This window comes from Kogia breviceps, chromosome 3 (assembly GCF_026419965.1).
Source record: "Kogia breviceps isolate mKogBre1 chromosome 3, mKogBre1 haplotype 1, whole genome shotgun sequence".
Lineage (NCBI taxonomy): Eukaryota > Metazoa > Chordata > Mammalia > Artiodactyla > Physeteridae > Kogia > Kogia breviceps.
In genome coordinates this window covers 146708035-146727621 of record NC_081312.1, presented here as the reverse complement: position 1 = coordinate 146727621, position 19587 = coordinate 146708035, and the positions used below count along the sequence as shown (strand labels likewise).

The 19587-nt window shown below is 36.3% G+C and overlaps 1 protein-coding gene across 1 annotated transcript in view; it reads left to right on the top strand.

The window, feature by feature from the left end:
* Positions 1 to 19587, top strand: part of UNC13C (unc-13 homolog C) — a 607361-nt gene that overhangs the window by 192360 nt on the left and 395414 nt on the right. Inside the window, exons 4-6 of the mRNA XM_059056161.2 lie at positions 7274 to 7352; positions 8382 to 8387; positions 9536 to 9607. Of these exons, the coding sequence (XP_058912144.1) occupies positions 7274 to 7352; positions 8382 to 8387; positions 9536 to 9607 (157 nt within the window). The remainder of the gene's footprint in view (positions 1 to 7273; positions 7353 to 8381; positions 8388 to 9535; positions 9608 to 19587) is intronic.

Genomic DNA, 19587 nt, shown 5'->3' with positions numbered 1-19587 from the left:
ATCAACTTCAATAATGTTCCTGTTTATACAAGTCTGTAATAAAATAATTGCTACCAATAATGCATAATCTACTTACACGTGTCTTCTCAATCAGTGCTCCCCACAATACCACTGCGAAGGTAAATTTTACATTTTCCATGTGAGATAATCAAGGTTCATAGAGGTTACAAAATATTTCCTGGTGGAGTAACAAGGCTCTTATCTTTTTCCAACGACTAAGTCCTTGCCTGCTACCCCAGTTCAGTGTGTGGTCCTTACCTTTCTCCCTGGTCCTCTGGCTTCTGTCTTGTTCTCTTTAGGTGTTATTTCAGAGATAATGAAGCACAGATAATAAAAACCATAGCTTGCTTAATGTCTCATCTCTCCAGTGTCAAGGCCTAGTCACTTGACCGTCCATGTTTCAGTCTTCCCTGCTACATGCCAGAGTTGGCTCTAGGGGAGTAGAGAGGAGTAAGATTTATTTCTCATTTTTTGGAAACCTAGCAGGGACTTCCATGTAAACAAACAGAATGCAGTTTTACAGGGGTTGTGGCAGAAAACTTAGAACAACTGTTCTCCAATGTTTTTCTGCCCCAGTTCAACCAAAAAGTTAGGATATCCTTCTCTCAGTAACAAATATTTAATTTTAACCCACAGCTGCTGAGAAGCCCGACTGAAAAGTGGGAGGCATGATCTTCCCCCTTCTTCCTCCCCTCACTCCCCAACCCCTTCCACTGAGCATCCTGATGTTGAGGTCACAGTCAAGTAGAGTTGGTTGAGATGGGGAGGATGTACTTACATCTACCTTATGGACTGATGAGCATTATGTTCAAGTTTCATTTGAGAGGTCAGTAGGTGTTAGCTTATGCCACTCAGCAAGGAGGCCAGTACCCTCAGAGGAAATAGCAGAGTAAAAACAGACAAGTAGGGAACAGTGTGATGCCTCCGAGGATCTACAAGGAGTTCAGGGTAACTGGAACGAGGAAGTATAGGGAGAAGTCGAAAGAGATGAGACTGGAGGAGAAATCGTACCTTAGTGGGTTGTAAAGGGGGTTGTTCTTTGTAGGCGCTTGTAGGCATAAGGCATATTGAGTATTAAAAAAAAGCCATCTTCAAATTTGTGTTCTAGAAAAATCACTCTGTTGGCAGTGTAGAAAATGGGCTGGCAAAAATTCTAAGAAATTAGTTAAGATAGGAAAGCCTGGACTAGGGTGCTGTCAGTGGGGGAGTTCAAGAGGGAGACAGCTGAATTGTTTTATCAATTCTACAATGCACATTTTTATACTTTATAACAAATGGAGATGCATCTTAATAACGGATGGTGTGTTTAAAACATTAGTAGCCAAGCAGCAGTTGTAAGAGTCTACAAGCCTGCACGCTTGTAAACTTAGTTAAAAGTGCCCTGGGAAAGTGTAATCATTTTATTGTTATTGCTAGTGGTATGGCTGGACAATTGCAGTCTCTTAATACTTCAGTTTAGAAAAACAATGATGGTTGGAGGAAGGACCAGAGTCTCGTTTTTTTCTTTTGATGCTTTTGGTAAGGTTGAGAGCCCACCATCACAGAAATCTGCAGCAGAACTATCTGCTTCTGGGAATACAAGACAGTAATGGAGCACTGTTTTCCATAATGCCCGATCACTGTTGCTCTTGATGGCTTAAAGGACAGTAATTTGGAAAAAGTCCCAGATAGTGACAATTCTGGGTGGCAGAGTAATTCTGAAAGGTTGAGTTTTGAATGAGAAGTTTAAGGAATAACAATTTGTTTTGCTTATATTTTCCTTTTCATATATAGAAAAATGTACATGACATATGACAGAAATCTATACCATAGACAAAGTCATTTAAAGAGTGCCCTTTCAATTAGTATAAAATTTAAATTCAAATTACTAAGAAAGCATGGTGTCAGAGATTAATTTGATTTTTTCACAATGATAGATAAAATAATGCTTTATCTTATGATAGATGGTGCCTTAGTTTTGATGAGATAAAGAATCAAAAAATCATTAGGAATTGATGATTAATTGGCTGTGAGGAATGAGTCATCAATTACACAAACATAAATAGCTCATTCGGTGTTGACAGTAATGGAAATCTTTTCCAGAAGGTGAAAAAAAAAATGAAAAGAAAATATTAGGATATAACATATCCTAATATGCTGCAGGGGAATAATTAAAGTATATAATGATCATCAAGAAAAGTGTGTTAAAATGTATGTTAAAAAAAGTATGTAAAATAGATCATGTTAAGCAAAAAAAGCAATATAGATCATTGTATGTTTATCATCATTAAGTAATGAAATAAATACAAAAAGTTGTTTTTAAAAGGCTGAGAGTACAGCTGTATTAGAGGAGAGGGAGTTAATATGATTTATTGTTAACCTTTACATTGCCTTAATATTCCATAATGCTAAAAAAGATTAATTATATAGCCCTGGCCAATAAATGCCTTGGAACACAGAAATAAAACAGAAGCACTATAATTTGTTTTTTCAGGTCGGTAGTCTTCAATTAATTTAACAACACCTTTGGATATAAACAGAGTCTACCAATTTTCTGATTTCTAATGGAAATCAACAAGTCTCTGAATATTACCAATTAAGTATCAAGCATCCACATGTGGAAATAGCACGTCTTTGTCCCATAATCAGAAAGTACTACTTTCAGGAAACCTGCTTAATTGTTTTCATGCAGTACTCTCCTGGTGCCTTCTCAGAGTTCTTTTTCAATCGGTAGAGACTCTGTATGTTATCAGATCAATTTTGGATTAAAAATAATTACTATGTACTTAGTAAAAATCAGCTTTACCTCTTCAACCTGTGTATCAGTTTTCTTAAAAATTACAGAATACTGTATATACCTTTTAGACAATATGTGTTTTTTTTCTGTAACAAGATAATTAACTGAACCCAAGTCAAGGTACATAGCCATATACTTTTATACTCAGATGTTATTAAACTCAGTAAACTTCTTTTAGTATAATTATGCAAAGAACTAAGGAATAAAACCATGAAAAATATGAAGACTTTTTAATAGAACAAATGTTGGATTAGAACACATCTCTATTTAGCCTGTAAAATTATATACATTGTCAATTATATGTGATCATTGACATTCCAGATATTTCTGTAGATCTCCTGATACTTTTATCTCATTTGTAACACCTGTAGTCTAAAGGTCTCCTTTTTCCTTGGGAGAACACTTGAATAGCTGGAGAGGAACCACTTGGGAAGGAGTAGGACTATCTTCTACAGTAATACAGTGTTTCTAATTTGAAGATAATACCCTTAGAATACATTTTTTAAAATTGAAATACTAGCAGCACCTTGAGATGAACTAGGACAGGTCTCTGATTTCCTCCTACCAAAAAAATATATATTAGTTATTAAGAACATGAGGTTTGGGGCTGGTGGCGCAGTGGTTGAGAATCCGCCTGACGATGCAGGGGACACGGGTTTGTGCCCCGGTCTGGGAAGATCCCACATGCCGCAGAGCGGCTGGGCCCGTGCGCCATGGCCGCTGAGCCTGCGCTCCGCAATGGGAGAGGCCACAACAGTGAGAGGCCCGCATACTGGAAAAAAAAAAAAAAAAAAAAAAAAAAAAGAACATGAGGTTTGAGGCAAGACACTCCTGCAATGGAAATCAATCTCTGCCAGATATTTCTAGGCCTGGGGAAATTGCTCAGTTTAAGGTTTATTAAAGGTAAAATGGGATTAATGGGAAACCTCAACTCATATTATTGTTGTAAATGTGGAATAATGTAATCATATAAGCAGTAGAGTATGGTAAGCCAAATCCTGGCAGTGCTAACTCTGACTTAGATAATGACCTTCGGGATGATGCTGAACTATTCTATGCTTCCATTGCCTCACTTATAAAATGAGAGAAATAATTGTAGTTATACCTTATTGGATTTTTTGAGAATAAAATGAGGTAATGCTTGTAAAGACTGGCTATGATGGATAACATTCTCTCTGGCTCCTGGTAAGCGCCACATAAATATTAGCTAGAATTAGCTAGTTTTCTTGCTACAGTTAAAGATGGCTTAATCCAGTCAGCTCTACCAGAAAGGGGTGAAATTAAACAGCTTCTTCCAAAGAGTTAGACTTCCCTTCAGAATTACTTGTCTGCTGTTGCCTGTGTTGATGACTCCCTGTGACCTCCTGATCGTCAAGCCTAGCTCATTTCTTTAATGGATATCCATGAACTTGACCTCTTGTCTATAAGGCAATAATTTACTTACCTACTGTTCTTTCCAGGCTTCACCATTTTTTGGTTATCTAATCGCTCCCAGATCTCTCGTGGTTAGGAAGTCTCTCAGCAAATATTACAAAAATATTTGTGTAGAGCTTCACAGTATTCACCAAGCACTTCTCTATTCATGAGGTGAGGCTCTTAGGGCAGGCATTTGTTTCTTTTTTTTTTTTTTAAGATTCAGGTTTGAAATAAAAGTTTTATTATTACTTGATGGATACGCTCATTAAAGTATACGCTTATACTAACTTCTTATAGTAATGATGAAAATGTAAAATTATAAGGAAACACAACCTGATAAAGAACATTTTGGGGACGATCTGTGAAGGTTAAGAGAACATTTTTATTGCATTGCAATTTTAAAATATAGGTTTAATGAAAGTAAATGACAAGCTCAGAGTGGACAGAGATGGATTTTGGATCCATGTCTGCTAACTTGGGTTCAAGTTTGGCCTGGGTTCTTGGATATCTCTGTTCTGATGAGAGAAGCATAAGGGTGAAGTGTGAGGTTCAAGAACATAAATATGTGTAATTGATTCCTGAATTTGTGAAAATATGAGGTTGCTCAAAATTCTACGCTGGCTTGGGAATTTAAGTTCCACAAGAAGGAAAACATAAAGAAAATAAATAATTTGTTATTGATAGGAAGAAAACATATAGCTCACTTATATAACACTTGGCAGTTTAGAAATCATTTTCTCAACCATTGTCAAAATTGAATGTGTTTCTTTACAAAGTTATTAAAGTAACTTCAAAACATTTGGAGGCAGTTAGTTAGTATGATTGCTGTGTAATGTGGTAGAAAGACATTTATTGATGTACATTTTATGCCATTATTATTCTGTTCACAGAGGAGAGAAAGTAGAAACTGCTTGGAATCAGAGCCTTAGACTGAAGCAAATGAAACTGGAAAAATCCTTTTAGGAACCCACTCACATAATCCTTTTCCCATATATTTGATATTTGGGATGTGGGAGGGTCAAGGCAGGGAGAAGGCAAGAATACGGAAATAGGATAGGAGGGAAGCAAGACGTCACACTGAGAGAGTAGTAGTCTTTCTGAAGAACGGTGTTGCAAAGAAAAAAAAAAATTCACTGCCCTTTCCTCCTCCTGTACTCTGCAGTTTCTTGCAGTTCATAAGAAGATGCTGCCAATGATTCTTTTGTGATTGCAGTTCTTGATCTCTGACTGTCACCGTGACTATCACAGCCCTTAACCTACAGAGTGTCAATTGGCATTATTCCAGAAAACGATGGAAGCTGTATTAACTCCTTTTTCACAGGTTCAGTGGTGGACTACTTAAGTGTCATCTCCCCCTACCACACACTGTGTCCCCTCCCATCTGTTATTCCTTCCCCCTCTTCTTTCTTTCCTCTTCCTTGATCTCTTCCCCACAATTACTCTTGTCCTGTATTCTATGATCTTGAACTTTTAGTTCAAGTGTGTGACCTTAAGTATATTCTGTTCGTCACTGACATCCTTCTTACCCATGTGCAGTGGTTTTAATATTTCACATTTATTACTGCATTTGGTCCTCATTTTAAGACGTAGTTTATGGCATTATTACTGTTTATTACCATCTTATCTTTATTAATGTTTTTCTTTTATTAATATTTTGTATGAGTTGTATGATGCATTTTTGTAGTTTGTCCAAGATCACCACATTGGTACAACTGGAAGTATTTGAATTAAGACTGTGGCCACTAAGAGAGATCCAATAAGACAAAGGTTTCCCTTTGTTAAATTAAGCATCAGAAACGAAGAAACAATCTCTGTGTCAGTGAAAACTGGACAGTAAAATGCTGATAACCTATTTTTGGCTGTTGTAGCCTATTCCAATGGCAGAGCTGCCCACCTAAACCCAGCAGTATGAATTGTGGTGTTTCTGGTGCAAAAGCTGACTCTCAGCTAGAGGATAGCAGGGATTTTGCAGTTCAAGTGAGTGGAAGGAGTAGCTATCATCAATGACGTTAGCACCTTTTTGGTTGTATAAAAAGACTAGCTTTGATGCAATAAAAAATCAAATTCAATCTATTAAACTTATTTTAATAAGCATTAATATAATATATTTTTTAATTAGTTTAAATTGCAAAGACAGCACATGCTTATTATAAAAACATTGGACATTAACAGATTTATAACATAGGGAGAGTCTTCTCTTTTTCTATCACCCAATTTCTCTCACTCCACAAAGGTAACTACGGTTTACCAATTTGGTGAATATATATCTAGAAATTTTCTGTGTATATATAAATGCACATACAAATGTGGGACCGTACGAAACATAATATGCAAACTTGCTTTCTGAACATACTATAAGTGTTTTTTAATATATACACATATATATTTACCTTATTCACTTTAATGATTACATCCTTCCCATTGTATAATATACTATAATTCATTCAATCAGTATACTGTTGTTGAATATTTAGGTTACCTAGCTTTTGTTGTTACTACAAAAAAAAGTTGCAGTGAACATCCTAGTATAACAAATTATTATAATCTTGTGCATTTATCTTTAGATAATTCAGATAAGTGGAAATTCTGGTATTGGAAGAATCACTAATATTTTAGATGTGTCTATAAATCCTTGAGATGCCACTTTGGAGTTCAATCTGTGAAGATGCAGTATACACAAAAGATAGTATTTTTACAATAAAAGTAATTTTTTTTTTTACCATTGCATACAGACCAAAGTTTCACCAAAACTGGTTTGGTTCTGTTTCTTCCTTGAGGTGCAAAGTTCCATATACAATTGTTCCATACACAATTGTCCTCTCTGTGGTACAGTAAAACAATGTGTCAAATCAGGCCATGTATAAAGTTTCAAAGTATGGAACGATCCAGGAAGGCAAGTGATCACTATGTGTGGTAGTCTCCTTTTTGGGCAAGGTCCTTGAGTCTTGGATCTTTGCTGCTGTCTGAACCAGCATGATAATCCTTTAACCTTTTTTCACAGCCTTTTTACTACAAAGAGTGGAATTTTTCTTGTAAAGAGTCAGTTAACCATTAAAATCATTCCTTTTTCCCCTCTTTCAGAGCCGGGTGGGGACTTTATGGTATTGATAGTATGCCAGATCTCCGAAGGGAAAAAACTCTGCCTATTGTACGAGATGTGGTGAGTCACTCCTGTTTAATTCATTTTGACTGCATACGTTGTCTTTATCTTTATTAGATGTCATATTGTCCTTCTCATGAAATGCCTAGCCTGTAAATATTTCATAGAAAACACAGAAGAAGCTGGATGCTAGCAAGTGTTATATTTATTATTTCTTTAAAATCTATTAGATGGAAGAAATAACTCTAACATTTGACAGCTTTTGCTATTAGTTGAAATTACAAATTGAGTTAAAATGGCCCTATGATTGAGCAGAAAGAAGTCACACAGCCTGCAAAGTGGGCTGCTGCAATGGGGCTTTGATGACCACAAGTTTACTTTGCAGCTGAAGGCTGTATTTGACAATTTTCATCTTAACCCAGTAAACTTTTTGCTTTATGAAGCATGCAGATAATATTAATCAGTTCCTTATTCTCATATATTAAGATCAAGTCTAGCCAAATTAATAAGCTGTTCCACTCTCCAAAGAAAACCATGGCTTCCAAGTCATTAAAACCTTTATTAGCCCTGAACATAACTCTGAATGACAAACTCTCCTATAAGGAAATATGCTGGGGACTGCTTAGAGATGCAAAGAATTGATTATAGTCTGTATTAAATTCTAAAAACAAATAGCCCATCAACATGAAAAAGAAATGTTTTCTGTCATTCACAATGTTTTCATGTTTTTCTGGAGGCTTATTCTTAATAGTTTATTATATGAAATTATATTTTCCCTCAGAGAAACTGAAGTTTCCCTTTTAGCAACAATGTGTACAATTTCTTGATACCAGTAATTTTCAATTTTGCTATGAAAACATTCATCTGAAGGTCATCACTTTAGTTTTAAATTAGGAAAGACAAAATCTTGCCTGGAAAAATCTTATGCTGGAAAGCATGATATGTCTATACAATTAGCTCAGATTCCTGCCATTATAGTGTGACATTATTCTTAATTGTTAGGCTTATTTAACATTATTATACTCTTTTCTCACCTGTCATATGTCTAATTATTTATATTTTGTTTTCTCTGTCACTTGGACACTTCAGGCCATGGTAAGTGACTTTCATTTTATTTAATTAATACTTGGCAATCTTCTCAAATGTACACTGCTCTTATTCATGGGATCAAAGAGAGCCAGATGGGGAAAGAAAAAGAGACATATTAGAATAAGAAGTTTGGGTTCTCGAAGAGTTTAACATCTAGTTCAATTCTGAAAGACCAATTTACATAAACAACAGGTAGAAATACAGACTAAAATAAAATAAAAACATAATTTTAGGGACAGTAGTTGTCAGAGATGGAAGATCATCTTTAAAGGTAAGTCCTATATAAGTTTACATGGTAGGAGTGGAGATGGTAGGAGTTTACAAGTGAGGAAGTGAGTCACCTGCTCACTTAGGACTGTACTGAACCAAACTGGGCACAATGGCTTTGTAGCTCCAAGGAGACATATTTCTGACCAGATCTATTATTCCACTATGATTTCCCTTTGTTCCTAATGGGAGAGAAGATTTAATATTCCCATACAGAACTCCTGATTTCCAGAGTTCTCTATAGCACCATCGAGTATATTATATTGTGTATGTTTCAGGTGAGAGAAGCATAATGGTTCTGTTTTACAGGGGAAACTAAAGGGATGTGACTCTTATTTAAAATCACCTAAGTTACCAACATTGAGTGAAGAAAACAAGTCTACTGATGATTCTCAGTTGATAAAATGGACACTTGGAAGAAAATATTCTGGCCAGATATGGAAGCGTATTTCAGGGAACTATGGACAACTCAAGAATCATCTAGCACCAGTTGTGATTCAGGGCTATCAGACAGATCAGCTGGCTCTGTATCAATGGTTATGTTTTATGAAGGAATGTGATTATGATCGTCTTGGGGAAAAACAATGTCTTAGAAGCCTCTTGCTGGCCTAGAAACCTTGGGCTGCAAGCCTGCCTTGCTGGGCCTCAGTTTTATCATCTGTAAAATGTAGAGCCTAGGTTTGATGATCTAAAGGGACTTTTTCAGCTTTAATGTCCTATGATATGATTCCACATTCTGGATGAACTGGCTGACTACTGAAAATGGTAGGTCCCTATTGACTAAAGTGTGAATAGTGATAGTCTATACTTCTACATTTTCACCTTCTGCTGCGTAATAGGTACAGCAGTCACCTCATAATTCTGTGTTGTTGTTTTTTTTTTTTAAGACCCTAGCTGCCCGGAAATCTGGACTCTCCCTGGCTATGGTGATTAGGACATCTCTAAATAATGACGAATTGGTAGGTGCAGTCAGTTACTAACTATGCATTGACCATAGTCTGGGGAAAAGCATTCTGCTTGGGCTGCTTGTTTGTTATGTTCATTTCAAAGTTCTAGGAGTAATTGGGAACATGGGGAAAGTCTGACCCTAAACAAACTTTCTCAGGGCCTCAGCTGCATGATCATACAAATTATCCTGTGCTGCTCAAATATGCATGCACCTTCCCGTCTTTACAAATGCTATTTCATCCTAACACAGTTTGCTTGTTACTGTCCACCTAAAAAATCCTGCCAAGTTTTTACATAGTTCACATTTTGCCTCCTTTTGGAGGCTTTCCCAAACACCCTCCTCCCCTTCTGGCTCAATTATTAGTTTCTTCCACTGGACTTTTCTAGCATTTAATCATGACCTCCATAGTGTAGTATGGTATAGCATGGTTAAGAGTGAAGACTGCTTGGGCTGAGTCCCATCTGTGCCACTAAATCAGCATTGTTATGTCTGGAAAGTTATGTAACTTCTCTGAGCCTGACTTCTTTCATGTGTATAGTGAGGTGGTAATAATACAGAAGATTAAGGGAGTGGATGAATATTTAACACGCTTACACAGCCTAGGGTACAGTAAACAATAAATACAAGCTGGTATTCTTATTTTTGTTACTACAGTTTGATTATTTTGCATAAGCCTTTCCTTTTAGACTCCATGAAGGTAGCACTATACCTTGTTTGTTGTTCTTGTTAAATATTTTCATCCCTATTGCTTAGTACACTATCTGACATAAGATAGATGCTTTGTCAATTCTTGTTGAATGAAAGAACCAGCATGATTAGAAGGTACAAGTACGTCAGGGATTCTTTAATTTGGTTCATTAGAATCAACTGCGGGAGCTTTAAAACATACTTATGTCTGAGTCTCACTCCCATGATTCTGATTTAATTGGCTTCAAGTATAGCCTGGATAGAAGAGGTTTTTCTTGTTTTGTGTTGTTTAAACTTCCAGGTGATTCCAGTGAGCAGTGGGTGTTGTGCCATAGTAACTGCATCCTGCACAGCCACTCTGCTGGGGCTTTTCTTTTTTTAAAATTAATTAATTAATTAATTTTTATGGCTGCGTCGGGTCTTAGTTGTGGCGCTTGGGATCTTCGTTGAGGCACGCAGGATCTTTCGTTGTGGTGCACGGGCTTCTCTCTAGTTGTGGTTTTCGGGTTTTCTCTTCTCTAGTTGTGGCACGCAGGCTCCAGAGCGTGTGGGTTCTGTAGCTGTGGCACGCGGGCTTAGTTGCCCTGTGGCATGTGGGATCCTAGTTCCCTGAGCAGGGATCGAACCCGCGTCCCCTGCATTGCAAGGTGGATTCTTTACTCCTGGACCACAAGGAAAGTCCCTCTGCTGGGGCTTTTATCCAAGACAATTTATCTGTGCCCTCCTTTATTGTAACTATGTACTCTACCTCCCCCAATTTTAGAGACTTTGTCATTCTTTTTTTTTTTTTAACATCTTTATTGGAGTATAATTGCTTTACAATGATATGTTAGTTTATGCTTTACAACAAAGTGAATCAGTTATACATATACATATGTTCCCATATCTCTGTCATTCTTAGAGAATAAAAATGTGGCCACTATCATTACTTGTTTTAAATTTCTATACACTTGCCATTTAAACACCATTATTTATATTTATATTTTTCGTTCTCTTCTTCCTGTCATTGTCTTCTTCCACCCAAAGCCAACCTTTCCTAGGTGTCTATCAGCCAGCCGCCTTCCCCAACCCAATCAGCCCTTAAGTACTATATCAGCAATAGTACATGTCCTTTGAATATCTGGGTGCTACAGCAAGTTCAGAACATTTTTATTGTGCCATAGGATTTTTAAAATATGGCTGCTTTCCCAGGGGCTTATTCTTATCTACTGGACTTATGATGCCATGTAATATTTTCACTATAGTTTGGATACGAGAGAAAGTAAACATTCTCTGGTATATGAGAAAGCCTCATATTGCTTGCTGACTCTCAAAGTATCCAGTCTTTTGCTTTTGAGGAAATAATCAAGGAGATAATCAAGATGGAAGGTTTTTATTGATAGACTTCTAGACTGTTCCTTTCTTATATTTTAAAATTTGCTATTTGGTTTAACGCACAAATACTCATTCCTATGAAAAGTGAAGAGGAAAGCAACAGAAATTAGAGGAATGCTACTACATTTTCTGAGGCTCTGACAGAGACCAAACCCTCACTTCATAGTTAAATTAGCTATTGATCTGCTGTTCCTTTACTTAAACATATCATTTTGCTTCTTTAGTTTCAGAAGACCTATGTAGAGGATATTTCTGTGTGGGCGTTGAGTGGATGAAGAGTCCATCATCAGCTCCCTCTAAAACTCATAGAGCCCGTACCCCTGGGGCCTATGTCTCAAAAAGCAAATGAAATATGACTTCTGTACAACAGGCATATTAAATGTCACTCTTGACAAGCTGTCACATTAAGTCATTACATGGGCAACTAACATAAATGCTGGAGCAAATACTTTCCACTTCCCAGTTCGTGAGTCCCAGGCACCCTCAATGTGAAGCATGAAATATTTGCCTTTACATGAAGAAGAAAGGCTTGGCCATGTGGAAAATGGTAGCCCTTCTATTTGAATTAAAGAGATGTGTGGTAAAAAGCTCAGTCATCTCTTCCAAGGAAGGAAAGGGCTATAAAGTCTGATGTAAGATGACAGTGGGTCAGCCAGCAGCACCTCCACTGACACGCTGTTGGCAGTGGGCAACGTATCGCCAGGCGCCCCATCCATCACCAATTCCCAGTCACCACGAGGAGCTACTGGGACTGATTGGGAATCTCCGTCTAATCAGCCCTTAAGTACTACAGCTTTGAAATATTCCCATCTGGTTTAATAACACCAGACAGGATAACAATCCAGTGCCCATATACCACAGCAATAATCTGCCTGGCACTACATTGCTCAGCTTTGTGCTTGCTTTCTCAGTGATAGTTTCCTAGGTTTAGACCCAAGAGTAGCACAATCAAAGTAAATCCATTCACTATTTCAACAAATATTAATTGACTGTGTTCTGTATTTCAGGCATTGTTTCAGATTTTGGAAATAAGGCAGAGAACAACTCATTTAAAAATCCCTGCTGTCTTGATGCTTATAGTGAGAGAGGAGCTGAGACACTGTGTTTTGTACCCGCTGTTGCTATAGTTCATAATGGAAGCTTTTCGTAGGCAGAGGTATTTAGACTAAGACAGGCTTAGATGATGGTTATGAGAAACTCAGGTAGAGTGAGGAATCCAAATCACAAAGGCTAAAAGAAATTCTAGAACACTGTTTGTTCTATCTGGGTTGATGTCCATGTTTAGGAGGCTGGCCTAAGGGCAGGCTTATAGGGAGTGTCAATTCTCATAAAGGGTTGACTTGTCTAGGAGGATAGAGGTCCTTCTTCTAATCACAGGATTCAGGCCAAAGAAAATGGACTGGAAAGAACTAGGTGTGGGGATAAACAGGATATCAGACCTGGGTCCTATTCCTAGCATGACTTAGAAAGATACGTGGAAGGAGGAAGCAGGTCAGAACACCTGTCTGGTGCCTGGGGTTCAATCTGGAAGTTGCAGGCTCAGTTCACCCAGAGTTTCCGGCCTCCCACTCAGGAACAGGAATCCTTTCATACCACGTGAACAAGTATTGAAGTGATATGGCCTGAATTTGAATCTCAGCTCCACCTCTTATTGCCTTTGAGAACTCATTTCTTATCAATATACTTTGTCTCCCTGAGACTTGTTTATTTTATCGTTAAATTAGTGTAATAATACTTATCTCACAATGAGAGAGAGAATTAAATGTCTTGCCAGGCACAGCAGTGGCAGTCAGGACAGTGGGACAGGGACTTAGGATGAAGTATCCAGAGTACCTGCTAAGCCCAGTGCCTCCCTGTCACCTTTGCAACTGAGGGGCAGATTGCAGGGAGTACTGACAGAGAAGTCATCAGCAATGACACCAAATATACAGGTTATCTCTTGTTTACAAGTAGTATTGCTATTTGTATTGCTTCTCTCCTTCTTCAAGAGAAGGAAATCATGGTCCTTGGCTTGAGAAAAATGTTGGTCCAAGTCCACCATTTACTAGCTGAGGGAACTTGGGCAAGTTACTGAAATTTTCTTGGCCTCAATTTTCTCATGTTTGCTAATTATGTAAGATTTTTGCACCTATATTCATTAGTAAAATGGCCTATGGTTTACCATGTCTTTGAACAATTGTGGCATCAAGAATAATTTTATAAAATAAGTAGGGAAGCTTTCCTTTTCCACTTCTCTGGGGTGACCTGCATAAATTAAGTGTTGCTAACCTTGAAAGACTGATAAAACTTGCCTCTAAAACCATCTTGTACATTTTTTTGGTTTTGTTTTTGATTTTTTAGGGTGATTATATGACTACTGAATCAATGTATATAGTATAACAATTCTATCCATGTTATTTAAACATTTGTTCTTGAGTCAACTTTAATCATTTATATTTTTTCCAGAAAGCTATCCTTTTTTCTAAATTTGCAAATTTAATACCATCAGATCGTTCATATAATTATATCATTTATAAAAGCTTGTGCTGTTTTCATCTTATTATTTATTTGTATTTTTTTTTCTCTTTTATAGAATCAGTACTGCAAGAGATTCTCTGGCATTTGTTTTGTTGACTCCATATTTTGTTTCTTTGTTTTATATTTCATTTATTTCTGCTCTTATTCATCTTCTACTTTTTATATTTTCCCTGAAGCTATTTTTATAACTTATTAAGTTGAATATGTAGTTTGTTAATTTTTAATGTTGCTATTAACTAGTGCATACACACAAAATAATATCTACAACATAAATGAAGGGAGAAACTAACAGTATAACCACCTTATATCCATCATTCAGCTTTAAAAAGAGGATATTTCCATCCCTTGTGTATTCCTTCCTCATTTTCTTCCTCCTTCTAAACTTCAAAGATTTTGTGTCTATCATTTTGTTGCTTTTGTTTATATTTTTACCACACTTGTATAACCTAATTTTCTTTTTGTCTTTGCTACCAAATACATTTTAAACTATTCATTTTCCTCTCAGCTCACTTTAGCTGCATCATACAAGTTTTGCTATATAGTGCTTTTATTGTCGTTGAGATAGAATTATTTCATAAATTGTCCAGTGATTAATATTTTGGCTCATCAGTTATTTAGAAAGTATATTCATTAATCTTCCAAAGATAAGGGCTTTATTTTTGTTACTGCATCGTGTTCAGAGGACATGGACTGTATTTTCAGTCTTTAGTATTTAATTGAAGATTGCTTTATGGCTTAGTACATGATCAACACTGTAGGTATCCCATATGAGCTTTTTCTGTTCAGTACATAAGTTTTGGAACCTCTATATCCCTGATAAATTGTTTCTTTCAACTTTTGGTAGCAATCCTGTTAATTTTTTGAATGTTTTTTCCTTAAACATATTCTATGTGATATTAATACAGCTCACTGAAGTAATTAGGTTAATATCTTCCTTGATATAACCTTTTCTAGCCCTTTCTTTAAATTTTAATGTGTTCTATGCATATCTCATAAAAACAGGTAGCTTAGTTTTAAAATTCAATCTCAGAATTTGTCTTTTTATGGGTGGATTCAGTTTACATTTATTATAATAAATTTGAGCTTAGTTCTGTTATTTTTAAATGTTTAATTAAAATACTTTTCAAAATTTAAAGTTCATCAATAATTCTGTCCTGAAAAAATATATAAAGATCTGAAAACACTTAGTCTCTGATTACTACTCTCAATGTCCACATTAGGTAGAAGGCAAGTCCAAATGTCCTATCCGAAATTGGTCTGAAAACCCAAAGATCCAAGCCCATGGAGTTTAACTGGATCCCAAACATACCTCTTAGGTTTCCACAGAATCTGCTTTTTTAAATCTGTCATTAAGTCCCATTTATTTATTTATGTATTGAGGTGCCTGGGGAATCTTTCTTTGCAGCCCTTCTACATAGTAAAATGTTTTTTTCCAACACTTACCTAGTGGACTACATCAACTTCATTTGCCAGGTTTCCAGATCAGTTTTTCCAATAAACAAAATGAATATACTAATATTTCTAGAGGATTTGGAGGGGAATCAAATGAGATAAAAAATAAACAGCACTTCAACCATTTTGGATGCGTAAATATTGGTTATTATTTTTATGATTGTCTACTTTCACTACACAGCTTTCCATAGCTACACAATTGACTTTCTTGGTTTTACAAGAGAACGATAGAATGGGTTCCCTTTAAGAGGGAGGGTCACCCCTTTCCCTCTCTTCCTTTTATATAATATCCTAACCCTTCTTCCTGTTCTTTCATGGCCTCTGTCAGAAGATTTATAAGAACTCAGTCTCTGCTCCAACTGGTAAGAATTAGATTTTCCAGATTAAAATATGCCTAAAGTTTCTCCCAGTGGAGAAATTCAAATTATTTTTGGCCGCTTATATTTAATAAGTTATTCATCTCATAACACCTTCTTTATCTGTATATATGCTTTTTCATTGAAAGTTTGAATTGGAGAAAAAGTGATACTTGTATAGTACGTGACAAATTTACCCTAATTTGTTATCAGATCAAGTTCCATGTCATGTATTGGCATGGAACCATATTGTACTTCAGAGTGTATATACTATATTGTCCTCTCCTTAAATTATTGAACCACCTATTTTATCACTGTTCTACCCTCTTTATTTGGACTCAGTTCATAAGTTACTTAGGTCACTAGTAATTGTTACCTGTTATAAAACAATATAAGTAAAAACAAATTACTTACAGTCTTCCATGTATAGGCACATAACTTTTAGTCTCTGTTAGCACTTTCTGCTACAAAAAAATTTTACCCAAGTCATTTTAGCTTCCACAGTCAGTCTTATGTAATGATTAGTCTAATGAGTAAATCAGTCATGAAATTATGTCTGTTTTTATACTCAGGAACTTCTACCATTGTTCTGTCCTCATGCTTATAACCAATTTAGAAGGTCACATTGTACCTAATCTTTGCTCTGCAAATCTTTATGAGGCTTTTGTCCAGGAATAGCAAAATGATACTTAGAGGACAGTAAGTAGATTTATAAAATCATGCATCAAGTATGTGAAATATGCTTGAAAACAAGAAGCATACTTTTTTTCCTGGAATTATCTAAATGTGATTGTTTTCAAGTATAGGAAAGAGATGGTTTACATAGTTCTATGAGGGAAGCCCACAGGATGCAGAGAAAAATAGAACTTCATTAGTTAAGTTGCTGGTTAACATAGGAGAGGGAAAAGGAGAAAAGGTATGTGGCAAATGGAGACAGTCAAGCTTTGTTCCTGTTATGAGTGTTAACAGTTTGTAGATTGGAATTTTGGTGGTCCAAAAACACTGGTAATTGTTCTCTGCAGGAGGCTTGATTGCTTTATTCCTCAGACTCATTTTAATTTCCCCATGTAGTTATCAATAGAAAAGGCAATTCATTCCCTGTCCTAATTGTTCAGAAAGTGATACATTAGGGCAACTCATTTTAAATTCCAGTTTCTCAGAGCAGGAATTTTTAACGAAATCTATGTCTAAAATATGAGCATCCTCCTCTTTGTAGCCCAAAGGTTGTACTTGGCTACTAAGTCTTACCTGAGTGACAGCAGAGTAATCATTTCTACCGATTAAAGCAGTGTTGAAACAATAAACATTGCCTTACTTTCTGGAATCACACTAGTAATATAAAAATAATGTTTATTGTTTTTTACTTCATTGCAAAAGCCTGATATCGTGGCCATAAATAGAAAAATTACTGGAAGAACATGCATCAAACCATACCTAACTTTGAAAAATTAAATTATTTTTTATTTTAATGCTTGTTTGTGTTTATAAATTACTTTTCCAGTATAAATTACTTTTTCAGTGAGCATACATTTTATTATTATCAGAACATACATACATTTTAGCAAATAATATATGTTTGTTGTAGAAGATTTGAAAAGTTTAGAAACACTTAAAATAGATTAGCAGGAAGTCTCCCAAATTGCTGAATCCACTCTGTCCTTCAGTCCTAATTCCAGTAATTGAGCTCTGCTTGTTCTTCAGACCACCTTCTCCATATGTCTAGTTCCTTGTTTACCTAGGCCAGAGACCCTCTCTTGATAACATAACCAGTTCCCATCCTTTCACATCAGCTCGGATCCTATTAGCTACACCCTATTATCTTTCTACCTACTCTAAGTACATGTGTGTATATATGAAAGTATGTTTGTATATATATTTTCTCTTCCCTTTAATCCAACTCTTAAAGGTCAGTTACAGGCTTCCATTTCCCATCCTCCATGGCTAATTTTACTGTTTCCCCTTGTTTTCTTCTGCTTTGTTTTTATTCAGTGCCCGATATCCTATCTTTTGCCTTATTCCACAAAAACTCCACACTCTATATCCTTATAATCTTGTTTGATCCAGTCTTATTTTGCTGCTAAAAATACACTCTTTCCCCCAGTATGCAGTATTCCCCTGAGACATGAGTCCCTTCTTATCAGATGTATTTTTCACCCTTTCCTTAGCCATTCATTTCCTCAGTTTCTAAAGTGACCATCATTCCATCTTAGGCTTTGTTGGAATAAGAAATGTTTTCATAATCCATTTTATTTATTTATTTATTTATTTAACATCTTTATTGGAGTATAATTGTTTTACAGTACTGTGTTAGTTTCTGCTTTATAACAAATGGAATCAGCTATACATATACATATACCTGCATATCTCCTCCCTCTTGCGTCTCCCTCCCACTCTCCCTATCCCACTCCTCTATGTGGTCAAAAAGCACGGAGCTGATCTCCCTATGCTATGTAGCTGCTTCCCATTAGCTCTCTATTTTACATCTGGTAGTATATATAAGTCCATGCCACTCTCTCAGTTCGTCCTAGCTTACCCTTCCCCCCCCCATGTCCTCAAGTCCATTCTCTACATCTGTGTCTTTATTCCTGTCCTGCCCCTAGGTTTTTCAGAACCATTTTTTTTTCTTAGATTCCATACATATGTGTTAGCGTACAGTATTTGTTTTCCTCTTTCTGATTTACTTCACTCTGTATGACAGACTCGAGGTCCATCCACCTCACTACAAATAACTCAATTTTGTTTCTTTTTGTGGCCCAGTAGTATTCCATTGTATGTATGTGTCACATCTTCTTTATCCATTCATCTGTCGATGGACACTTAGGTTGCTTTCATGTCCTGGCTAATGTAAATACAGCTGCAATGAACATTGTGGTACATGAATCTTTTTGAATTATGGTTTTCTCAGGGTATATGCCCAGTAGTGGGATTCCTGGGTCATATGGTAGTTCTATTTTTAGCTCTGTAAGGAACCTCCATACTGTTCCCCATAGTGTCTGTATCCATTTACATTCCCACCAAGAGTGCAAGAAGTTTCCCTTTTCTCCACACCCTCTCCAGCATTTATTGTTTGTAGATTTTTTGATGATTGCCATTCTGATTGGTGTGAGGCGATACCTCATTTTAGTTTTGATTTGCATTTCTCTAATGATTAGTGATGTTGAGCATCCTTTCATGTGTTTGTTGGCAATCTGTATGTCTTCTTTGGAGAAATGTCTGTTTAGGTCTTCTGCCCATTTTTGGATGGGTTGTTTGTTTTTTGATACTGAGTTGCATGAGCTGCTTGTAAATATTGGAGGTTAATCCTTTGTCAGTTGCTTCATTTGCAAATATTTTCTCCCATTCTGAGGGTTGTCTTTTCATCTTGTTTATGGTTTCCTTTGCTGTGAAAAAGCTTTTAAGTTTCATTCAGTCCCATTTGTTTGTTTTTATTTCCATTTCTCTAGGAGGTTGGTCAAAAAGGATCTTGCTGTGATTTATGTCATAGAGTGTTCTGCCTGTGTTTTCCTCTAAAGTTTTATAGTGTCTGGCCTTACATTTAGATCTTTAATCCGTTTTGAGTTGATTTTTGTGTATGGTATTAGGGAGTGTTCTAATTCTATTCTTT